Consider the following 20,345-nt stretch of genomic DNA (forward strand, 5'->3'; position numbering starts at 1 on the left):
TTTGATTTCTTCTTTGATCCATTTATTGTTTAATTTTCATACATTTGAATTTTCCAGTTTTCTTTGTGTTATCAAAGTTTATTCCATTGTGGGCAGAAAAGATAGTTGGTATGATTTTAGTCTTCTTAAGTTATTATGACTTATTTTGTGATCTAATATGTGATCTGTCCTGGAGAATATTCCATGTACAGTTGAGAAGAATGTGTATTCTTTTGCTATTGGGTGGAATGTTCTGTGTATGTCTGTCAAGTTGATTTACTCTGGAGTTTTATTCAAGTTGTCTGTTTCGTATTGATATTCTGTCTGGATGTTTTATCCTTTTTGATACTGGAGTATTGAAATCTGTTACTGTGTTGCTATCTGTTTCTTTCCTTAGTTCCATCTTTGTTTGCTTCAAATATTTGGGTGCACTGGTGTTGAATGTATATGTAATTGTTACATCTTCCTGATGACCTGACCCTTTCATCATTATATAACATCCTTTTATGCCTCTTGTTAGTTTTTGACTTAAAATCTATTTTGTTTGATATAAGTATGGCCACTCCTGCTCTCTTTTGGTTATATTTGCATGGAATATCTTTTCACCTTTACTCTCATCTTCTGTATGTCCTTAAATCTAAAGTGAGTCTGTTGTAGACAACAAATGGTTGGATCTTACTTTTTCTGATAAATGTATCGACTCTGTCTTTGATTTCTGACTTTAGTTCATCTACATTTAAAGTAATTACTGATACAGAAGACTTACTGTGTCCATTTTCTTATTTGTTGACTGTCTTAGAGTTTGTGTTTTGATTCCTTTCTCTTTTCCTTTTGTGTCTCTTCTCTAGGTATTTTCTTTTTGCTTAACCATGGGTCTTATATAAAACATCTTATAGTTTTGACAATCTATATTAAACTGATAACACTTCAGAAATCTATTCTTTCACTTCTCTCTCCCTTCTACACTTTGTTATCAACATCACAAATATCATCTTTTTATTGTATATCTTATGAATCCATTTTTGTAGTTATAGTTATTTTTATACTTTTGTCTTTTAACTTCTGTACTAGAATTGTTATTTTTAGTCTTTATTTTTAATTTTTTTAAAAACAATTTGTGGAGTTTAACATTTGTTATGTACACTTTTTGTGACTTAAGTTCTAAATTTTATGTAAAACTTTTTCATGAAAACTTCTATAAGTTAAGTAAATCTAATAAATAATTTTTTTGTTGTTTAAACAGAATTCTGAGACTGATGGTCAGCCATATAGAAGAAGACATTGAACCTATAGTTTTCTGAAGAAGCAATTTAAAAGATCCAAAAAACACAAAAGGTAATGAGAAGGTTGTATCTTAGAATATACTTTGGATTGACATTTTTCCAGCAAAATATATAAATTAATCCATAAACTGTTTTGACACACTAATTTGAGGAATGTTTTATTAAAAAATTTTTCCTATTTATATTACTTTATTTCAAAACATGTATTGTATCCACTATATTTAGATACTGTTTTAGATACTGAGAATGCAGTGATAAACAAGACAGAAGCTGTCCCTGCTCTCATTATGGTTGCATTCTAAAGAGAGGGAGGACAAATAAACCAGTGAAACATTTGTCGTTAGTTCAATGCACAGAATTAAAATAAATAATGTGTTACAGAGACTGGTGACTGCTTTCATTATTGAAAGACATAAATATTTGAAAGCCCTCACTGAAGAAGAACATTTCAGTTAAGATATGAATGGCAAGAATGTGCCAGCCTTGTGAAGATCTGAGAAAGGAGATTTACAAGCAGTGAAACCAAAATGACCATAGAATGCTTGAGGAACGGAAAGAGAAAATGTGACTGGAGTATAATAAACGAGGGGAAGAGTATATGGAATTGAGGTTCGAGAAGAAATCTTGGCAAGGAGCAAATTTACAGAGAAAGTCAAGTGTTCTGTTTTGCTGTATAATATTTTAGACACCTGTAAATGCTGTAGAAATATCAAAAAGGTAGCTGGATATAAGACTCTGAAGTTAAGAATCATGTCTAAGGGTGTGGATTTGGGAGTTATTGGCACAGAGAAATACTTAAAGGCATATGTCTAGATGAAATTATATAGGAAGTGTACATAGATTGAGAAGGATTTATCCTTGGGACGTGCCAGTGTTAGAGGAGAAGGAACAACCAGTGAGATGAGTGAGAAATCAGGAAAGTGTTCTGTTGCAGAAGGCAAAAAGAGAAAAGTATTTAATAAATGTAGAAGTGATTAGTTACATCATATGCTACTATGAGGTAAAATAGAGAGTAGACCAGAGCAACCATTATTGCATTTGGCAGCATGAATGTCCTTTAACCTCTAATAAGAGTGAACAATCTCAGTAGGAGTGGTGAGGGTGAAAGCCTGATTAAAATTGATGAAGAAGAAATGGGGGAATTTCCAGTTAAAGATGGCAAAAGAAATGCAATTAAATTCCTGGTTTTTTTTTCCCTTGAAACTCCATTAAAGCTAAAGTAAAGGGATGGTTTTTTTTTTTCTTCCTTTAAAACAAAAGGCCTAACTTCACAAGAGCAAACAGAAGGGGACAGGAAACAAATGCAAAAAAAATTTGGAGCCTGAAAAGCAAAAGAAAGTCTGGTATCTCTCTTACAGACCCTAGAACCCTGAGCCAGCTGTGAGAATGCTGAGACTAAACTTAACAGCACTATAGAGCCTCTAAAATGTCAGGAATGGACAGCGCTCTTTACTTCTGCAAATAGAAATACGAGTGGAAGTAAAAAGAAGCCGATATGTTGCCAGTCTGTCTAAGAGGTGATTATACTCCATAAACCCTTTTCTTGACCTTGGAGTACCAAGCATCTACCCCTTCCTTATCTTAGCAGAAGACTAGAGATCTATTTTCTAGCAAGGATAAAATTGAGATGCAGCAAACATGGTTGAGAATGGGAGTACCATGTTGAAAATAGAGGGATTAAGAACGTAGGCTACCAGATTTTTATAATTTTTCAGTCAGTAGTTTAGAAGATTTTTCTCTGGAAATTGTAACCAGCCTAAGAGAAAAGAGCTGAAGATACTGACTTAAAAGAATTTCCCCAAAGAAATATTCCAACCTGATACCTCTGCTAAAGTTCATAGTCAGTAAGACCTATCACAAAGAATTTCAGTGATCTTTTTAGACCCCACTCTTAAATGATTTGGTTCCCAGAGATCTCTAAGCATTATGGGAAAACCTGTTATGTGAGAGCCAAAGACCATGCCAAAAGAACTTACCAAGTTAGGGGAAATGGAGACCAGGTAGGTAAAATTTACCCCACTTACAGCAGGTAAAAAACTGAAACAAAAACAAAATTATTACCTAATGGTTTCAGAGAAGTTGGAAGGGAGATGCTAAATTTGTGAAACATGAAAGAAAAACAAATTAGAAATGAAGAACTCAAGAGTGGAAAAATAAAGCTAATATATCGAGAGTAAAACAAAGTTAAAATGGGAGAGAAAAATATAAAATTGGAGCAACTGTCAGAATCTCTAATGTTGAAATAATGGGAGTTATGGAAAGGGAGAAAAGAGAGAAATAGGAGAAATAAAGAATTGAGAATGATTGAACAAAACTGTCCAGAATTAGAGGACATAAGTTTCTAAGTAGAAAGATCCTATACTGTGACCACTATGGATGTGGAAATAAGTCCAAAATAGGACATATCGCTGTTAAAATGTAAAACATAGAGGAGCTTCCAGAGTAAGAGAAGTAGGTCAGATGTAAAGATCAATAATCAGAATGGCTTTGGGCTTCTTGAGAATACTCTGGAAACTAGAAGACAATGGAGCCTTCTCGTAAGTCTCAGGGAAAACTTATTTCCAACCCAGTATTCAGTATGTAGCTAAACTATTGATTAACTATGATTGATGACAGTTTCAGACTTGTGATTTCTAAACTGCTTATCTGCCATGACGCCTTTCTTGGGGTGTTATATTTGGAGGTACTCAACAAAATAAGTAAACTAAAAAAGATGAAAGCATAGGATATAAGAAACAGAAAATGCACCTTTAGTAGAGACCCAGAAAATCACCAGGAAGATTATGTATAATGATCCCAAGATGATTGCTGGTTGTAGAGAGCATCTAGTCCCAACAGGAATAGGTCAAAGGGCACCAAGGTAAATAGCTTTGAGATTATGTTGGTAGAATGTGTAATGTGTTTGAAGATGTTAGGAGATTTAGACAGGAAAGAGTTTGGGGCTGAATTGGTGATAGGTATATAGGAAAGTAAGTCAACAATAAAACAATTATTAACTCCAGGGAAAATTATTTAGAAAGGGGAAGTAATTGTAGTATGCTGTATGGCTCAGTTGTGAATTGCATTTACAGAGTCATAATAATGTTAACTCTGAATATAACCACCTAGCCAAAAGTATGATATTGGGAATTTGGGCAAGTGTGCATGTAAATGAGGTAAGGATGGGGAGTCAAAAAGAATTAAATTTTTCTTAGTGGAATTCAGTAGATGATGCCTAATAAAGACTCTCTTGAGAGCAAAAGGAGACACTTTTAATAATTACATTGGGACAGCTTGAATAAGTTGGGAGCGTATAGACAAACTACCTAAAACAGAAGGAATCAAGAAGTAGCAAAATAAAGGATATCAGAGAGTTAACCGCCTGCAGAGACAGTTCAAGGGGTGAAAGTGGTGGGAAGTGGGAATTGGGGGATCAGAGAACAGAGGACTTCCAATTTTTTAGTAAGTCTTGTAAAACTAGGTGGGCACTTTAGACTTTGAACATGTATACACTGGTGAAAATAAACACTACATTTTAAAGTAAGGGAGAGAAGGGAATTAAAGATGTTCAAACAGCAAATGTACCCTGCCATGCAGTTTTCCTGTGAAAGGGAGCAGAAAAGGAGGGCAGTACCTGAAGGGGTTGGTGGGTCAGGGGTTGCTTTTGTTTTGTTTTTAGGGTAAAATACTAAGATGTTGATCAGAAAAATCCATTTTTTAAGGGAGAAATTCGTGATGTAGGAATGGAAAGCCTTGAGGGTGACAGCAACTGCGATTCAGAGGACTAGAATCATGTCATTAGATACTGCACAGTTTATTTTTAATACAGAATGTGTTGTTTCATGTATAAGGGTTCTTTTCCAAAGATTTCCAGGCTCTGAGATTTTCTGTTAATTATATTTAATGTTGCATGCTGAATTAAAAACATATCTGCTTCTGTATTTGGCAGACTTTGAATGTTTTATAAAATTTCTTAGTTCTTAATGTCTCCCCATTTCATAAATATTTGTAAAGCTTGTTTTTAAACTGATATTTATAAAAGACTTATGCCATCCTTGCCCTCTGTCATCATAAAGTAATAATAACACTGGAGAGCTGGGAAGTCCTATTGCTGAATGACGTTGAGCTCAAGTTGCTTATGTAAAGGAGCATTTGATTCCTACATGTAACTTGATCTTGGTAATTTAATTTGTGAACTTTGAATCCCAGAAACTGTAACTGATCCTTTCAAAGACACATTATTGCATACTATGCTGGCCTAGGAATGTCAATATTTAAGAAAGAAGACTTTTAATAATAAAATTTGATCTGTATTAGATTATGCACTTGAAATTCCTTGCTGTGTGTAGGGACACAGCATATCTCCTAAAACAGAATCATTTTAGGATCCATAGCATGAATCATTTAGAATCCATAGCATGTGCAGGTGTGACTCTGGATGGTTTTTTTTGTACTGAAAATGTGAGGCCTAGGGTAGTCCCCAGATAGGACCTTTTGGCTGTTCCACCATTACTTTGTTTTGAATTAATTTGACACTTTATTTAAAGAAGTTAGAGGGAATTTTTACCCAGTTGGCTCTAGAGTACTTCGTTCCACCTATTTCACTTCTTCCTTACCTTTTCCTTAAATATAGTATGTCACTTGGCTAGAAAAGTAGACAAAAGATCTTGGACTAGACTGTTAAAGATACAGTCTTAATTTGTTCACTTAGCACAATAAATGTTTGGAAGAATACGGTTACCAACATTAGTAAAATAGCCTAATAAAGCATCAGCTTGTATCTTCTAAACCATTTTGGGTTCAATCATGTTGACCCTTCCTATAGTCTGAGCCCTAATTCTTGGGGTCTTTTTTTTTTTTTTTTTCTAATTTTCCCTATTTTCTACCTTTTGATAATTAAAGAAGCATAGTCTTGGTTCCATATAAAAAAGGATCAGATCTGGCCTTTTAACTTTAAAATTGTTCTTTTTTAATTCACCCAACATGACTGTTACCTTTCCACTGTTCTTTTTGTTCCAGTCATAGAACTGATCTCTGTTATTACCATGATAGGTATGTCTCTTAGACCAGAGGGTTGTAGTTAGGTCATCTTTGAAGTCTTTTCTAACTCCAGAATTCGGTAATTCCACGTTTCATCTCCTGATGTTCACCCAGACACTTAAAACTGGTATTTTATCTAGTGCTAGTTCCTTTTACTTTTACTTCTGACTCCCTATTCATTTTCTTTTAAGAATTCTTAGCCCTTCATAGTCTCATTTCTATAGCCATAACCACAGAGGCACAACATCATTTATCAAGGATTATTCACTTGCTCTTTCATGACTATACATTTGAAAACAGTGATAGAATATTTTAGAATCCCATGTTCTTAGAGCATCTTTAATCTCTTTTCACTTAGTGTTACACATTCATTTGCACTATTTTCTCAATTTTAGATAAGATGTATAATACTTAAAGTATAATTTTTCATGTCTCAAAACTGGGGATTTATTAGCATTAATAAATATTTAACTCATGACAATAGGATGTACGTATTTTGTGTAAATAAATTCTGCCTTACACTTCAGAAAACCTATAGAATATAGGGTGACAAACTTTAGGCTAACAATTTCATTTTAAAGTAGTGAACCTTAATTCCTTCAACGTGGGTAAGAGACCCTTTATAATAAGGCTTTTTTCCACTTCACTTGCCTTCACCCTTCTACTCACTCTTACTCTCATTTTATGCTCTAGTAATTAAAACTTTAAGTTGTAACATGACCAAATTTTTTCTAAATAAAATGCTAAAATGCAACACCTGGGTGGCTTGCTTAGTCGGTTGAGTGTCTGACTTTGGCTCAGGTCACGATCTCATGGTTTGTGAGTTTGAACTCTATATTGGGCTCTGTGCTGACAGCTTAGAGCCTGGAGCCTGCTTTGGACTCTATGTCTCCCTCTCTCTCTGACCCTCCCCTGTTCTTTCTCTCTCTCTGTCTCTCTCAAAAATAAAAATAAACATTAAACATTAAAAAAAAAATTAAACGAGGGCACCTGGGTGGCTCAGTCAGTTAAGTGTCTGACTCTTGATTGCGGCTCAGGTCAGGAGCTCACTGTTCATGAGTTTAAGCCCCGTGTCAGGTTCTGTGCTGATAGCACAGAGCCTGCTTGGGATTTTCTCTCTTCCCCTCTCTCTCTGCCCCTCCCCAACTTGTGCTTTCTCTCTGTCTCAAAAATAAACAAACTTAAAAAAAAATTTTTTTTTTAAAGAAAATGCTAAACCTCCTAAGTTTCTCAAATATGATGCTCCCTCAAGGCCTGTGCCTTTGCAAGTTGCTATTCTTGTAGCTTAGAATCCTTTCACATACTACCTCTTCTTTTGCTCTGGTCTGTTATTTCTCACATTCAAATGGTCATACAGATCACATGGGGACCTTGTTAAATGTAGATTCTGGTTCAGTAGGACTGGGGTTTTTAACAAGGCCTCAGATGATGCCAGTGCTGGTGGTCTGCACCAGCACTGGCATCATCTGAGATACGTGTGTGTGTGTGTGTGTGTGTGTGTGTATACGTATATATGTATTTTGTTTTAAATTGTCAAGTTAGCTAACATACTGTGTAGTCGGCTTCAGGAATAGATTCCTGTGATTCATCCCTTACATACAACCCCCAGTGCTCATTCCAAGAAGTGCCTTCCTCAGTGCCATCACCCATTTTTTCACCTCCCCAACCCCCTACCCCTCATCAACTCTCAGTTTGTTGTCTGTGTTTAATAGTCTCTTAATGGTTTGCCTCCTTCTCTGTTTGTATCTTATATTTCCTTCCTTCCCCCATGGTCATCTGTTAAGTTTCTCAAATTCCACATATGAGTGAAAATATATGATATCTGTCTTTCTCTTAGCATATAATACCCTCCAGTTCCATTCATGTTGTTGAAAATGGCAAGATTTCATTCTTTTTCATCGCCGAGTAGTATTCCATTGTATATGTAAACTACATCTTTATCCATTCATCAGTTGATGGACATTTAGGCTCTTTCCATAATTTGGCTATTGTTGATAGCACTGCTATAAACATTGGGGCACATGTGCCTCTATGAATCAGCACTCCTGTATTCTTCGGATAAATTCCTAGTAGTGCTATTGCTGGATCATAGAGTAATTCTATTTTTAACTTTTTGAGGAACCTCCACACTGTTTTCCAGAGCACCAGTTTGCATTCCCACCAACAGTGCAAGAGGTTTCCCTTTTCTCCACATACTCGCCAGCATCTGTAGTTTTCTGAGTTGTTGATTTTAGCCACTCTGACCGGTGTGAGGTGGTATCTCATTGTGGTTTTGCTTTGTATTTCCCTGATGATGAGCAATGGTGAGCATCTTTTTTCATGTGTCTGTTTGCCATCTGGATGTCTTTGTGTCTCTTCATGTGTTCTGCCCATTTCTTCACTGGATTATTTGTTTTTCGGGTATTGAGTTCCTTATAGATTTTGGATACTAACCCTTTATCTTGTATGCCATTTGCAAATATCTTCTCCCATCCTGTTGGTTGCCTTTTAGTTTTGTTGATTGTTTCTTTTGCTGTGCAGAAGCTTTTTATCTTGATGAGGTCTCAGTAGTTCATTTTTGCTTTTATTTCCCTTGATGTTGGAGACATGTCAAGTGAGAAGTTGCTGCAGCCGAGGTCGAAGTGGTTACTGCCTGTTATTTCCTGTAGGATTTTGATGGTTTCCTGCCTCACATTCGGGTCTTTCATCCATTTTGAATTCATTTTTGTGTATAGTTTAAGAAAGTCGTGTAGTTTCATTCTACATGTTGCTGTCCAGTTCTCCCAGCACCATTTGCTAAAGAGACTGCCTTTTTTCCATTGGATACTCTTTCCTGCTTTGTCAAAGATTAGTTGGCCATATATGTGTGGGTCCATGTTTGGGTTCTCTCTTCTATTCCATTGGTCTATGTATCTGTTTTTGTGCCAGTACCATACTGTCTTGATGATTACAGTTTTGTAGTAGAGGCTAAAGTCTGGGGTTGTGATGCCTCCGACTTTGGTTTCCTTTTTCAACATTACTTTGGCTATTCAGGGTCTTTTGTGGTTCTATACAAATTTTAGGATTGTTCTAGCTCTGTGAAAAATGCTGGTGCTATTTTGATTGGCATTGCATTGAATCTGTAGATTGCTTTGGGTAGTATTGACATTTTAACAATATTTATTTTTCCAACCCATGAGCACGGAATGTTTTTCCATTTCTTTATATCTTCTTCAATTTCTTTCATAAGTTTTCTAGAGTGTTTAGCATACAGATTTTTCACATCTTTGGTTCGGTTTCTTCCTAGGTATTTTATGGTTGTTGGTATAGTTGTAAATGGGATCAATTTCTTGATATCTCTTTCTGTTGCTTCATTATTGGTTGTAGAAATGCAGCCGATTTCTGTACATTGATTTTATATCTTGTGACTTTGCTGAATTCATGTATCAGCTTTAGCAACTTTTTGGTGAAGTCTTTCAGGTTTTCCATGTAGAGTATCTTGTCATCTGCGAAGAGTGAAAGTTTGACTTCTACTTTGCCAATTTGCATGGCTTTTATTTTGTTTTGTTGTCTGATTGCTGAGGCTGCGACTTCTAAGTATGTTAAACAAGAGTAGTGAGAGTGGACATCCCTGTCGTGTTCCTGATCTCAGGGGGAAAGCTGTCAGTTTTTCCCCATTGAGGATGATATTAGCTGTGGGCCTTTCATATATGGCTTTTCTGATGTTAAGGTATGTTCCTTCTAACCTGACTTTCTTGAGGGTTTTTATTAAGAAAGGAAGCTGTATTTTGTCAAATGCTTTCTCTGCATCTATTGACAGGATCATATGGTTCTTATCCTTTCTTCTGTTAATGTGATGTATCATGTTGATTGATTTGCGAGTATTGAACCAGCCCTGCAGCCCAGGAATGAATCCTACTTGATCATGGTGAATAATTCTTTTAATATACTGTTGAATTCGATTTGCTAGTATCTTGTTGAGGATTTTTGCATCCATGTTCATCAGGGATATTGGCCTTTATTCTCCTTTTCAGTGGGGTCTTTGTCTGGTTTGGCAATCAAGGTAATGCTGGCTTTATAGAATGAGTCTGGAAGCTTTCCTTTCATTTTGTTTTTGCAACAGCTTGAAAAGAATAGGAATTAACTCTGCTTTAACTCTGCTTTAAATGGTGGAATTCCCCTAGCCAACTGGCCCAGGACTCTTATTTGTTGGGAGATTTTTGATAACTGAATCAATTTCTTCTAGTTATAGGTCTGTTCAGATTTTTTCATTTCTTTTTACTTGAGTTTTGGTACTATGTGAGTGAGTGTCTAGGAATTTATCCATTTCTCCCAGATTGTCCAGTTTGTTGGCATCTAATTTTTCATAGTATTCTCTAATAATTGTTGGTGTTGGTTCTCTAATAATTCTCTAATAATATGGTGTTGGTTGTGATCTCTCCTCTTTCAATCGTGATTTTATCTATTTGGGTCCTCTCTCTTTTCTTTTTGGGAAATCTGGCTAGGGGTTTGTCAGTTTTGTTTATTCTTTCAGAAAACCAGCTCTTAGATTCATTGATCTGTTCTACTGGTGTTTTTGGTTTTTTTTTGGATTTTATGTTCATTTCTGCTCTACTCTTTATTATTTGTCGTCTTCTGCTGGGTTTGTGCTTTCTTTGGTGCTGCCAAGTTCCTCCAGGTGTGAGGTTAGGTTATGTATTTGGGACTTTTGCTTCTTGAGATAGGCTTAAATTGCAGTGTACTTTCCTCTTAGGACTGCCTTTGCTGTGTCCCAAAGTGTTTGGACTCTTGTGTTTTCATTTTCATTTGCTTCCGTGTATTTTTAAATTTCTTCTTTAATTGCCTGGTTGACCCATTCATTCTTTAGTAGGATGTTCTTTAACCTCCACGTATTTGGGAACTTTCCAAATTTTTTCTTGTGATTTCAAGTTTCATAGTGTTGTGATCTGAAAATATGGATGGAATGATCTCAACCTTTTATATTTATAGAGGGCTATTTTGTGGCCCAGTATGTGATCTGTTTTGGAGAATGTTCCAAGTGCACTCAAGAATGAGTATTCTGCTTTTGGATGAAAAGTTCTGAATATATCTGTTAAGTCCATCTGGTCCAATGTGTCATTAAGAGCTGTTGTTTCCTTATTGATTTTCTGCCTAGATGATCTGTCCATTGCTATAAGAGGAGTATTAATGCCCCCCCCATAATCACAGTTATTATCTATACATTTATTTATGTTTGTGAATAACTGATTTATGTATTTGTGTTCTTCCTTCTTGTGGGCATGAGCATTTACAATCGCTAGCTCTTCTTGATGGATAGACCCCTTAATTATGATACACTGCCCTTCTTCATCTCTTGTTACAGACTTTGTTTTAAAATCTAATTTGTCTGATACAAGTATGGGTACTCTAGCTTTCTTTTGCCCTCCAGTAGCATGATAGTTGGTTCTCCATCCCCTCACTTTCAATCTGCAGGTGTCCTCATGTCTAAAATGAGTCTTTTGTAGTCAGCATACAGATGGATCTTGTTTTTTTATTCATTCTGATACCCTAGGTCTTTTGATTGGGGCATTTAGTTCATTTACATTCAGAGTGATTATTGAAAGGTATGGATTTAGTGTCATTGTGTTATCTGTAGGTTTTGTGCTTGTGGTGATATCTCTGGTCCTTTTGCTGCTTTCCACTAGTGGTCATGAACTCCTTTAGTTTTTGTTTGTCTGGGATGGCCTTTATCTCTCCTTCTATTCTGAATGACAGCCCTGCCGTTAAAAGATTCTTGGCTGCATATTTTTCCTATTCAGCACATTGAATATTTCCTGCCACTCTCTTCTGGCCTCCCAAATTTCAGTGGTCAGGTCTGCTAACTACCTTTATGTGTCTACCCTTGTAGGTTAAGGCTTGTTTGTCTCATCTGTTTTCATAATTCTCTCTTTATCTTTCCATTTTGCCAGTTTCACTATGATATGTCATGGTGTTGACCTGTTTTGTTGATTTTGAAGGGAGTTCTCTGTGCCTCCTGGATTTGGATATCTGTTTCCTTCCCCAGATTAGGGATGTTCTCAGGTATAATTTGTTCAAATAAACCTTCTGCCCCTTTCTGTTTTCTTCTTCTGGAACTTCTATGATACAGATATTATTAGGTTTCATTAAATCACTTAGGTCTCTAAATCTCCCCTCGTGGTGTAGTAATTTCCTTTCCCTCTTTTTTTCAGTTTCATTATTTTCCATAATTTTATCTTCTGTCTTACCTATTTTCTCTTCTGCTTCTTCCATCCTCGCTGTCATTGTATCTAGTTTATTTTGCATCTCACATATAGTGTTTCTTAATTCATCGGAACTATTTCTTAGGTCTTTGATCTCTGCCTCGATTCTCCCCTGTCTTCTATGGTTTTTTCAAGCCTGGCTATTAGTCTTATGACTTTTATTCTAAATTCTTGTTCACATATATTGTTTCTATCTGTTTTGAGCCATTCTCTGGCTGTCATTTCTTCCTGGAATTTTTGAGGAGAATTCTTCCATTTCGTCATTTTGGCTAGGTTTCTGTCTTTTATGTGTTTTAATAGCTTGTTATGTGTCCTGCACCTGTGAGAACTATATTATAAAGGGGTCAGAGGTGCCTGGGTGGCTCAGTCAGTTAAATGTCTGTGATTTCATGGTTCATGCATTCAAGCCCCGCATCAGCTCTGTGATGACAACTCAGAGCCTGGAGCCTGCTTTGGAGAGCCTGTCTCCCCCTCTCTCTGCCCCTTCCCTGTTCGCGTGTACTCTCTTTCTTTCAAAATAAATAACCATTAAAAAAAATTAAAGAAAAGGGGGTTATACACTGTCCAGGGCCTTGCACTTCAGGAAGCGTTTTTGGAGTGTGTTGCTTGCACTCGGCTGTTGCATATTTGGCTGCTCTGTCACAGTGGTCATTCTTCTCCAAAGCTCCTCCTTACTCATGGTGGTCAATTGTTTAGACCTTTCACCAGGTGTGCTTAGATTTGTTTAGAAATTAAAAAAAAAAAAAGGAAAGTGCAGGGGACTTGGTCCCATACAAAGAGAAAAATGAGAGGGGTGGAAAAAAAGACCAAGCAGAGAATCAGAGAAACTACAAGGCTTAATCCAGAGAGAGAGAAAGGAAAATAAAGAAGGAGGTATAGAAAAGATGTAAAAAGAATAAAAATGCCTGATTAAACAGACTGACAAAGCAGAGAAAAAAAAAAATACATAACAAGAAATGACCAAAAGTCAAATCAGAGACCACGAATCTGATTCCAAAGGGGAAAAAAAAAAGAGGGTAGAAAAAAGAAAAGAGAAAAAAAATAATAGTAATAAAAAATTAAACAAAAAACCAGACTAACATACATAACTGCAGGACAGTTGTCGGTTGGTGTTTGAGATCAGTGGCTGTGCTGTCTGGAGGAGAGGCCATCTGGTTCCCTCAGTGTCAGTCCCACTCCAGTAGATAAGCAGTTGCTAGGCACGGAGGGGCGGGGTTTGGTGTAAGCAGGTCCTGCCTTCACTGGGGGCCCTGAAGCCCCACTGTGTTGGTGATGAGGAGAAAAATGGCAGTACCCCAATCTGTCCTCCCTGGACCGGGTGTCTCAAACCTCGCTGTTCAGGCAGCCCTTACAGAGTAGTGCGGGCAGCTGGCTTGTCCTGCTCTATGGTCTCCCTCGTCTCCTAGGTGATCGGCTGAGATTCAAAACCTGATGTCTTAAAGGATCCCACACTGTGGGACCCAGTTCTGGGGTAGCACCACTCCGCCCTGCCAATAAAGGGCCTTTGCCTGGCCTGGGCCATATTTTTAGTAATAGCAATTTAGACTATCTGACAAACTCATTGTCATCAAGAATATTTCCGGACTCCTTCCTACATACCTTCGTTATCCTTCTTACTATTATCTGGGTATCTGTCTCCCTATTCAGTTCCAGATTTTTGCCTATAAGGACTGACTTTTATCCTTCTATCCCTAAAGCTTAGCATACTATTTAATAGAAAATAGGCTTTCAACAAATGTTTGTTGATTAGGTATTATTTTTAAATTGAAGAATAGTTGACATAGAATGTTATATTAGTTTCAGGTATAAACAGTGATTCAGTAATTCTGTACATTCCACAGTGCTCACCATGATAAGGGTAGTTACCATCTGTCGACATACAATGTTACACAATATTAATGACTATGTTCCCTATGCTGTACTTTTTATTCACATGACTTATTTTGTAACTGGCAGTTTGTTGGCCTTACTTCCTTTCACCTGTTTCAGTCATCCTCCCTCTTATCCCCGGCAACCACCAGTTCATTGTTTGTATTCATGAGTGTTTCTGTTTTTTGTGTTTTAGATTTCATATATAGGTGAAATCATATGGAATTTGTCTTTCTGTGTCTGACTTTCACCTGGTATGATACCCTCGAGGTTCATCCATGTTGAATGGATTGGCAAGATTTTATTTTTATAGCTGAGTAGTATTCCACACTGTGTGTGTGTGTCTGTGTGTGTTTGTGTGTGTGACACACACATCTCATATCTTCTTTATCCATTCATCTATCAATGGGCACCTAGGTTGTTTCCATATCTTGGCTATTGTAAATAACTGCTGCATGAATATAGGGGTACATATATCTTTTTGAATTATAGCCTATTTACAGTTTCATAGTCTAATATATATACTAAATGTTAAGAGTAGCCTTTATTATTTTATAATATAAAATTAATTATGAACCTCAATTTTTTTCCCCTGTATTCCTTTTTTAGAAGGGAAAAAGCCTTAAATATGCCCCAGCTAAAGGTATTTGCTTGAAAATATTTCAGCCTTTGGTACAAGCCAAAACATTTGAATTCTCTATGATAACATAAAGTGTTTCTCAACATTACTGTTTGTAGACTAATTTTTTTTTTGAAAACTAATGACTATGTATTTTTCTTTCCACCCAAGGAGAAGTACAAATGTCTACCACAAGACGAAAACGTAATATGTTATGTTGTTTACCGTAAGCTGTAGTAAAATGAGCTCGATTGTCGACAGGTATGTTTTTAGAGACTCTTTATTTTGAATCCTATAAAGGTATTTTAAAATTTATTATTAGAGTAATGATCTCTATCAAACTAATACGGAGTTTCATGCTTAAACATAATTCCTATTACATTCAGTTTCTATATTGAGTAAACATAGTGTAATAGTAAGATATGTTAATGTTATCTATAGCCAGAGTCCAGTGTATGGCTTGTGTCCTAAACAGATCTTGAACTATAATTTTGAGTTTGATTTGGTCAGAGCTGCTCCGAGAGAAATTGTGATAGTTGGCACGTTTCCCTGGCACCTTATGGAATCTTTTTTCTCCTCATGTGTTGTCCTTTTTCTCCGTATCTATCTGTTGGGGCTAACTCCATGTCTTTAAGCATTCTAGTGTTTGAGATTGATAAGTGGTAGCTATAATTAGGATTTTATTAGTTGAAATTACAATCTTTGAATCATATTCTTGGGAAAAGGATAAACCTGCTTCTTTGATTTTAAGACTTTTTTTTTTTTTTTTTACATTTTAACACTGACACTGAGATTCATCTTACAATTGCCTTATCATAGTTTAATTGGTAGCATTTTTTTTCTTTCTTAGTGGCATATGAAATACTGACAAGTCTTTATAAAAGTCAATGGTGTTCTTAATTTGATGACATACAGTAACATATTTTAAGCTCTTACTCTTTGATAGGTAATGTGTAGAGTACTTTTCATATGTTGCTTCATTTAACCTCACAATAATTCCTTGAGATTTTACAGCTGAGGCAACCATAGGTCAGAGGGGTTGAATAACTTGTTTAAGGTCACATAGTTAAGTGATGAGCTGGAATTATGACCTATGTTGGCCTGACACTAAAGTTCCTGTATTTTTATTATAGTGTACTGTGTGATTCTTCCATAGGGGATTCTTTAAAAGTTTTGTAGCTAGAGTTGTATACAGAAGTGACTTGACGTGTGGGGCCAGCCTGTCTCCCTTTCCTGTGAGATAAACAGTGAAGATAAATACTCTACCAGAACTTAAGACCTAAGGGGCAAGGAGTTTCCTTAGAGAGGCCTGCCTGCAGCACTGCCCTAGTTTTGGGCTATGCCATATTTTCAGGTGGGCTCTATGTATAGTTGTCTCCTCAGAAAGGATGTTCCTTCACTGCTCCTGAGAGATTAAATATGATTGTGGTATTATGCTTCTCAGTGATTGCCAATTCCCATTCTAGATGATGCAACATCTAGAGATAGCATCTGTGTTCAGACATAACAGCAGTTTTTAATAAGAGTTCATTATTTCTGTGAATATCATTAAAATTATGGACTCTCTCCTCAATAAAATGCATATACATACAGAAGTTTTCCTAAGTTGCAGTGCACACATGGAACCTGGAAAGTCCAGATATGGACCTCTGTGATACAAAATTGGCAGATATTCTCAACAATGGGTCCAGCAGACGTTCTGTGTGCCTTTATAGGCCTTAGAAAGGTGTGATTAAAGTAGTGAATAGTGAATTCATGTAAAACTCCTGAGTCACCTGAAATTATTTAATATTGCTACTTAGATTAAGGGGTTAGCCACCAGGGCTCTTGATTTCATTTGTTAAAATGTTGTTCCCCTAGATCTTCCCATAACCAACCTCTTCTTGTCACTTAGCTCTCAGCTTAGATCTCCCCACCTCACCAAGTCCTTCCCTTACCACTGAGACTAAAGTAACACTGCAGTAACTAAAGTCTCCCCTTAGAAAAAAGAAAACTTGTCAATATTCCCTTGTTGATTTGTTTTGGTCTACTAGAAAATAAGCCATATGAGAGCAGGGACCTCTGTGTCTGATTAACTGCTCTGTATTCATGTTCAGAATAGATCCTGGCACATGAGTACTAATAAATATTTGTCAAATGAATCAATAATGAATGAAATGTATTAATGTAAGTTAAATGCTAGATGTTGTGATGCTCATGAGCAGTTTGTGGTTTTATTAATATGATGTCTCAAAATAATTTCTTTAAACTATGCTGTTAAAGATAATTTCAAATGAAGTAATTTTTATATGATGGCAGATACACTGACTGTCTATAGTTTTCGCTGATTACTAACAGTCTGAAACAAGGTATTAACCTCTGGTTAAATTAAATTCTGATTTTTGCATGTCATATTTACAGTAAGCTAAGTAAGTAGTTTTAAAATTCACATTTGTGGTAAATTTTTTAAAAATTTAGGTAAACATGGATAAACTTTAGTTTTCTAATATTTATTCGGAAACAGGTTAGCAGTTAGTTGAATTTGAATTTGTACTATCCTTTAATTTTAGAAAAATCCTAGGATGTAACTGATTTGATTCACATGTCATTTTGGTATTGCTGTTGCTTAATGAGTCTGCTCTTATTTTCTCTGTCGACTTTCTTTTTTCTTTTAGAGAAGATGGTAGTATATTTGATGGGTTGGTGGAAGAAGATGACAAGGACAAAGCAAAAAGGTAGTTCATCTTAAGATGCAAAATAGTAATTAAATGAATAATAAGTAAATATAAAAGTAAATAGTGATTTCCAAAAGCTGTCTGTCTTAAGAACTTAGATATATTAGCAAGGTGGAAAAGCTTAGAATATCAGTATGCAGTTTATAAATTAATAAGGTTATCCTGTAAAAGTGCTCCTCTCATCACATCATATTTGGAGTGTGTAATATCCATAAGACATCACTAAGGATGTTAACCTTCATCACTTGGCTAAGGTAGGATTTGCCTGGATTCACATTTGTAGTTACTGTTTTCCCCTGAACTTGTTCTATTGTTTGGTAGCAAGTTATTAAGTGTAGCCTACCTTCAAAGTAGTGATGGGGGGAATTAAGCTCCACCTCCCATAGAAGGGGATATCTACATATATTTGAAATACTTCTGTAAAAAAATTGTGTCCTTCCCATTCATTTATGTCTGTATGAACTCATGTATATTTATTTTATAGTTTAAGTTATACTCTAGTGCTGTTTTATTTTGTTGCTCAAATTGTTTCAGCTTTGGCGATTGGGAGTTCTTTCAGGGTAGGCTCCTGTGTCCTCCACATGCCTTCATTCTCCAGTAGAAGGGAAAGTAAATCGTGGAGGTGAGGGAGTGAGATCTAGAGCCATGGTAGTGTTGATGTGAGCTGCCTTAAACAGGAGGCTTGACAGTCAATTATAGTATTAGGAGAGGGAGGCTCCGGGTAGCATTATAGCAGTTTGTAGTCACTGAGAGTGGGCAGTAAGCACTTTCTGGGTGTTTTTTTCCAGCTGTGTTGAACTATGTGGGTGCTTAGACAAGGGTGGACGTTGCTGTAGTATTATACACAGGTACAAAGATAAACATGTAATAAGTAATAGTTACTAAATGTCTGTATTCAGCAAAAAGGAAAAAAAAAAGGTAGTGGGATAAGAAAAATATTCACAATAACTGGGTGAATTGCAGAATATTCTAACGAATGATTAAAATCTAAGAAGAAGATTTTGAAGACAACTATATAGTGTATTCCAGGAAATAAAAAGACCTGGATTTGAAGCTAAAAATATATAGGACAACCCGTATCCCTCAACCTCAATCTGGTGGAGGAAAGTTTTTATAAAATACCTTAGGGTAGAGATAAAATCTGTTAAGATAGGAATAATCAGTCTTGCCTGAAAAAAGAAGCAGAACTCTAAGGAATTGACTGGGACAGTGTTGAAGGCCAAGTTTATAGATAGATAAGGTAGCTAAGGGTATCCTATTTTCAAACACTCTGAAGGTTTGATCATGTTTTTAGGGAACCAGAAATACTGTGGCTCTGGAAGACACTGGAGGAAGACAGAGAATCTCACAATATTGTCATAATTAAGCAGAACCACACTGAACTCTGACTGAAACTATGATGAGTTAAAGTACCTTAGTGTTGAACCAAGAACAAAGGGAGTTTTATACCCACCTCCAAAATGAAACCTCTGTGGCCTGTTATCAGTGAGGTCCTTACAAGGGCTGAGAACTTCCAGCCTAAATGTAACAATGAAGTGAAGTTTGCTTTAGTGGTTACGATTCAACAGTAGAGTTGGCAATATTTGGTTTCTGTGTATTTTCTTTCCCTGGAATCAAAATGTCTGCTTTGAATTACTACTTCATGGTAGCTGTATGACCCTGGGCATGTTCTTTATGCCTCAGTTGTCACCTGTAAAATGAAAAGTTGTAAGTAATAAAGTCTTCCTCCTAGGGATTAATGAGATTTCATAAGTGCTTACAGTAGTGCCTGGCACAGAAGTATGCCATGAATATTGGCTTTTATTTTTACCTCTATCCGTGTGTTCAGATACTTCATATATGCTAATTTTCAGATGCTTATTTCTTACTCTTTTCTAGAGGAATATAACTAGATCTGCATATCTAAGTCTTTTGTGTATGTCTTTTTAAATGTGAAACAGGCAATTTCATCATATTTAAATTCTGCAAACCATCTGTGCACCAAAACCAGTATCACATGTTATATCTCACATTAATAAACAGCATTACCAGTCACTTGGGAATCCTCTTATATTTCCCTTTTGCTTCCCTACTGCAAACCAGATTTGATTTACCTGGAATTGATAGATCTGCCTCTTAACCCTCAAACCCACACTGCTCTGTTAACACTGCCACTGCCATGGTTTATAGGCTAGTATGTTGCGGTTGCCTCCTAAATGGTCATCTGACGTCCAGGCTTGTTTGCCATACAATAAATTTTCACGAGTATTTGCTAAATGAATTTGTTTCACCAAGCCTCGATCTTTTCATTACTGTGATCCCAGAATGGTCAACAAGCAGTTCTGTTCACGTCATTCCTTTGCTTTAAAACCTTTCAGTGCCTTCCCCTGGCTTTCAGGATTAAATTAAAATCCTTTTATGTAACATAAAAACTTTATGATTTTTTCCAGTATTTATTTATTCCTCACCCACCGCCACAACTCTAGTATACTTGGGCACAGAAATCCCATCCATTGACCATATTAGCCAGGTTGAATTACTTGTGACAGGAGTTCATTCCTGGGCAAGTTTCCTATACCTGTAATGCCATGCATACATCTACCCTACCCCACTACCACACCCTTTTCTCAGCCTCTGTGACTCCATTCAGTACACAAGTTCAGTA

At 36.3% G+C, this 20,345-nt stretch overlaps 1 protein-coding gene across 6 annotated transcripts in view; it reads left to right on the plus strand.

Moving 5' to 3' along the window:
• Positions 1-20,345, plus strand: part of CLOCK (clock circadian regulator) — a 125,661-nt gene that overhangs the window by 38,290 nt on the left and 67,026 nt on the right. For 3 of the 6 annotated variants that reach the window (XM_019469555.2, XM_019469547.2, XM_019469563.2), the window contains exons 3-5: positions 1,223-1,314; positions 15,159-15,248; positions 17,642-17,701. In XM_019469555.2, coding sequence (XP_019325100.1) covers positions 15,202-15,248; positions 17,642-17,701 — 107 coding nt within the window. In that variant the 5' untranslated portion in view covers positions 1,223-1,314; positions 15,159-15,201. Of the gene's footprint in view, positions 1-1,222; positions 1,315-2,760; positions 2,780-15,158; positions 15,249-17,641; positions 17,702-20,345 lie in introns of those variants that run through there. The other 3 variants (XM_053901564.1, XM_053901565.1, XM_053901566.1) reach the window with 2 other exon arrangements.

The sequence above is a fragment of the Panthera pardus genome, unplaced genomic scaffold (genome assembly GCF_024362965.1).
Source record: "Panthera pardus isolate Hobbes unplaced genomic scaffold, ASM2436296v1 HiC_scaffold_13, whole genome shotgun sequence".
NCBI lineage: Eukaryota > Metazoa > Chordata > Mammalia > Carnivora > Felidae > Panthera > Panthera pardus.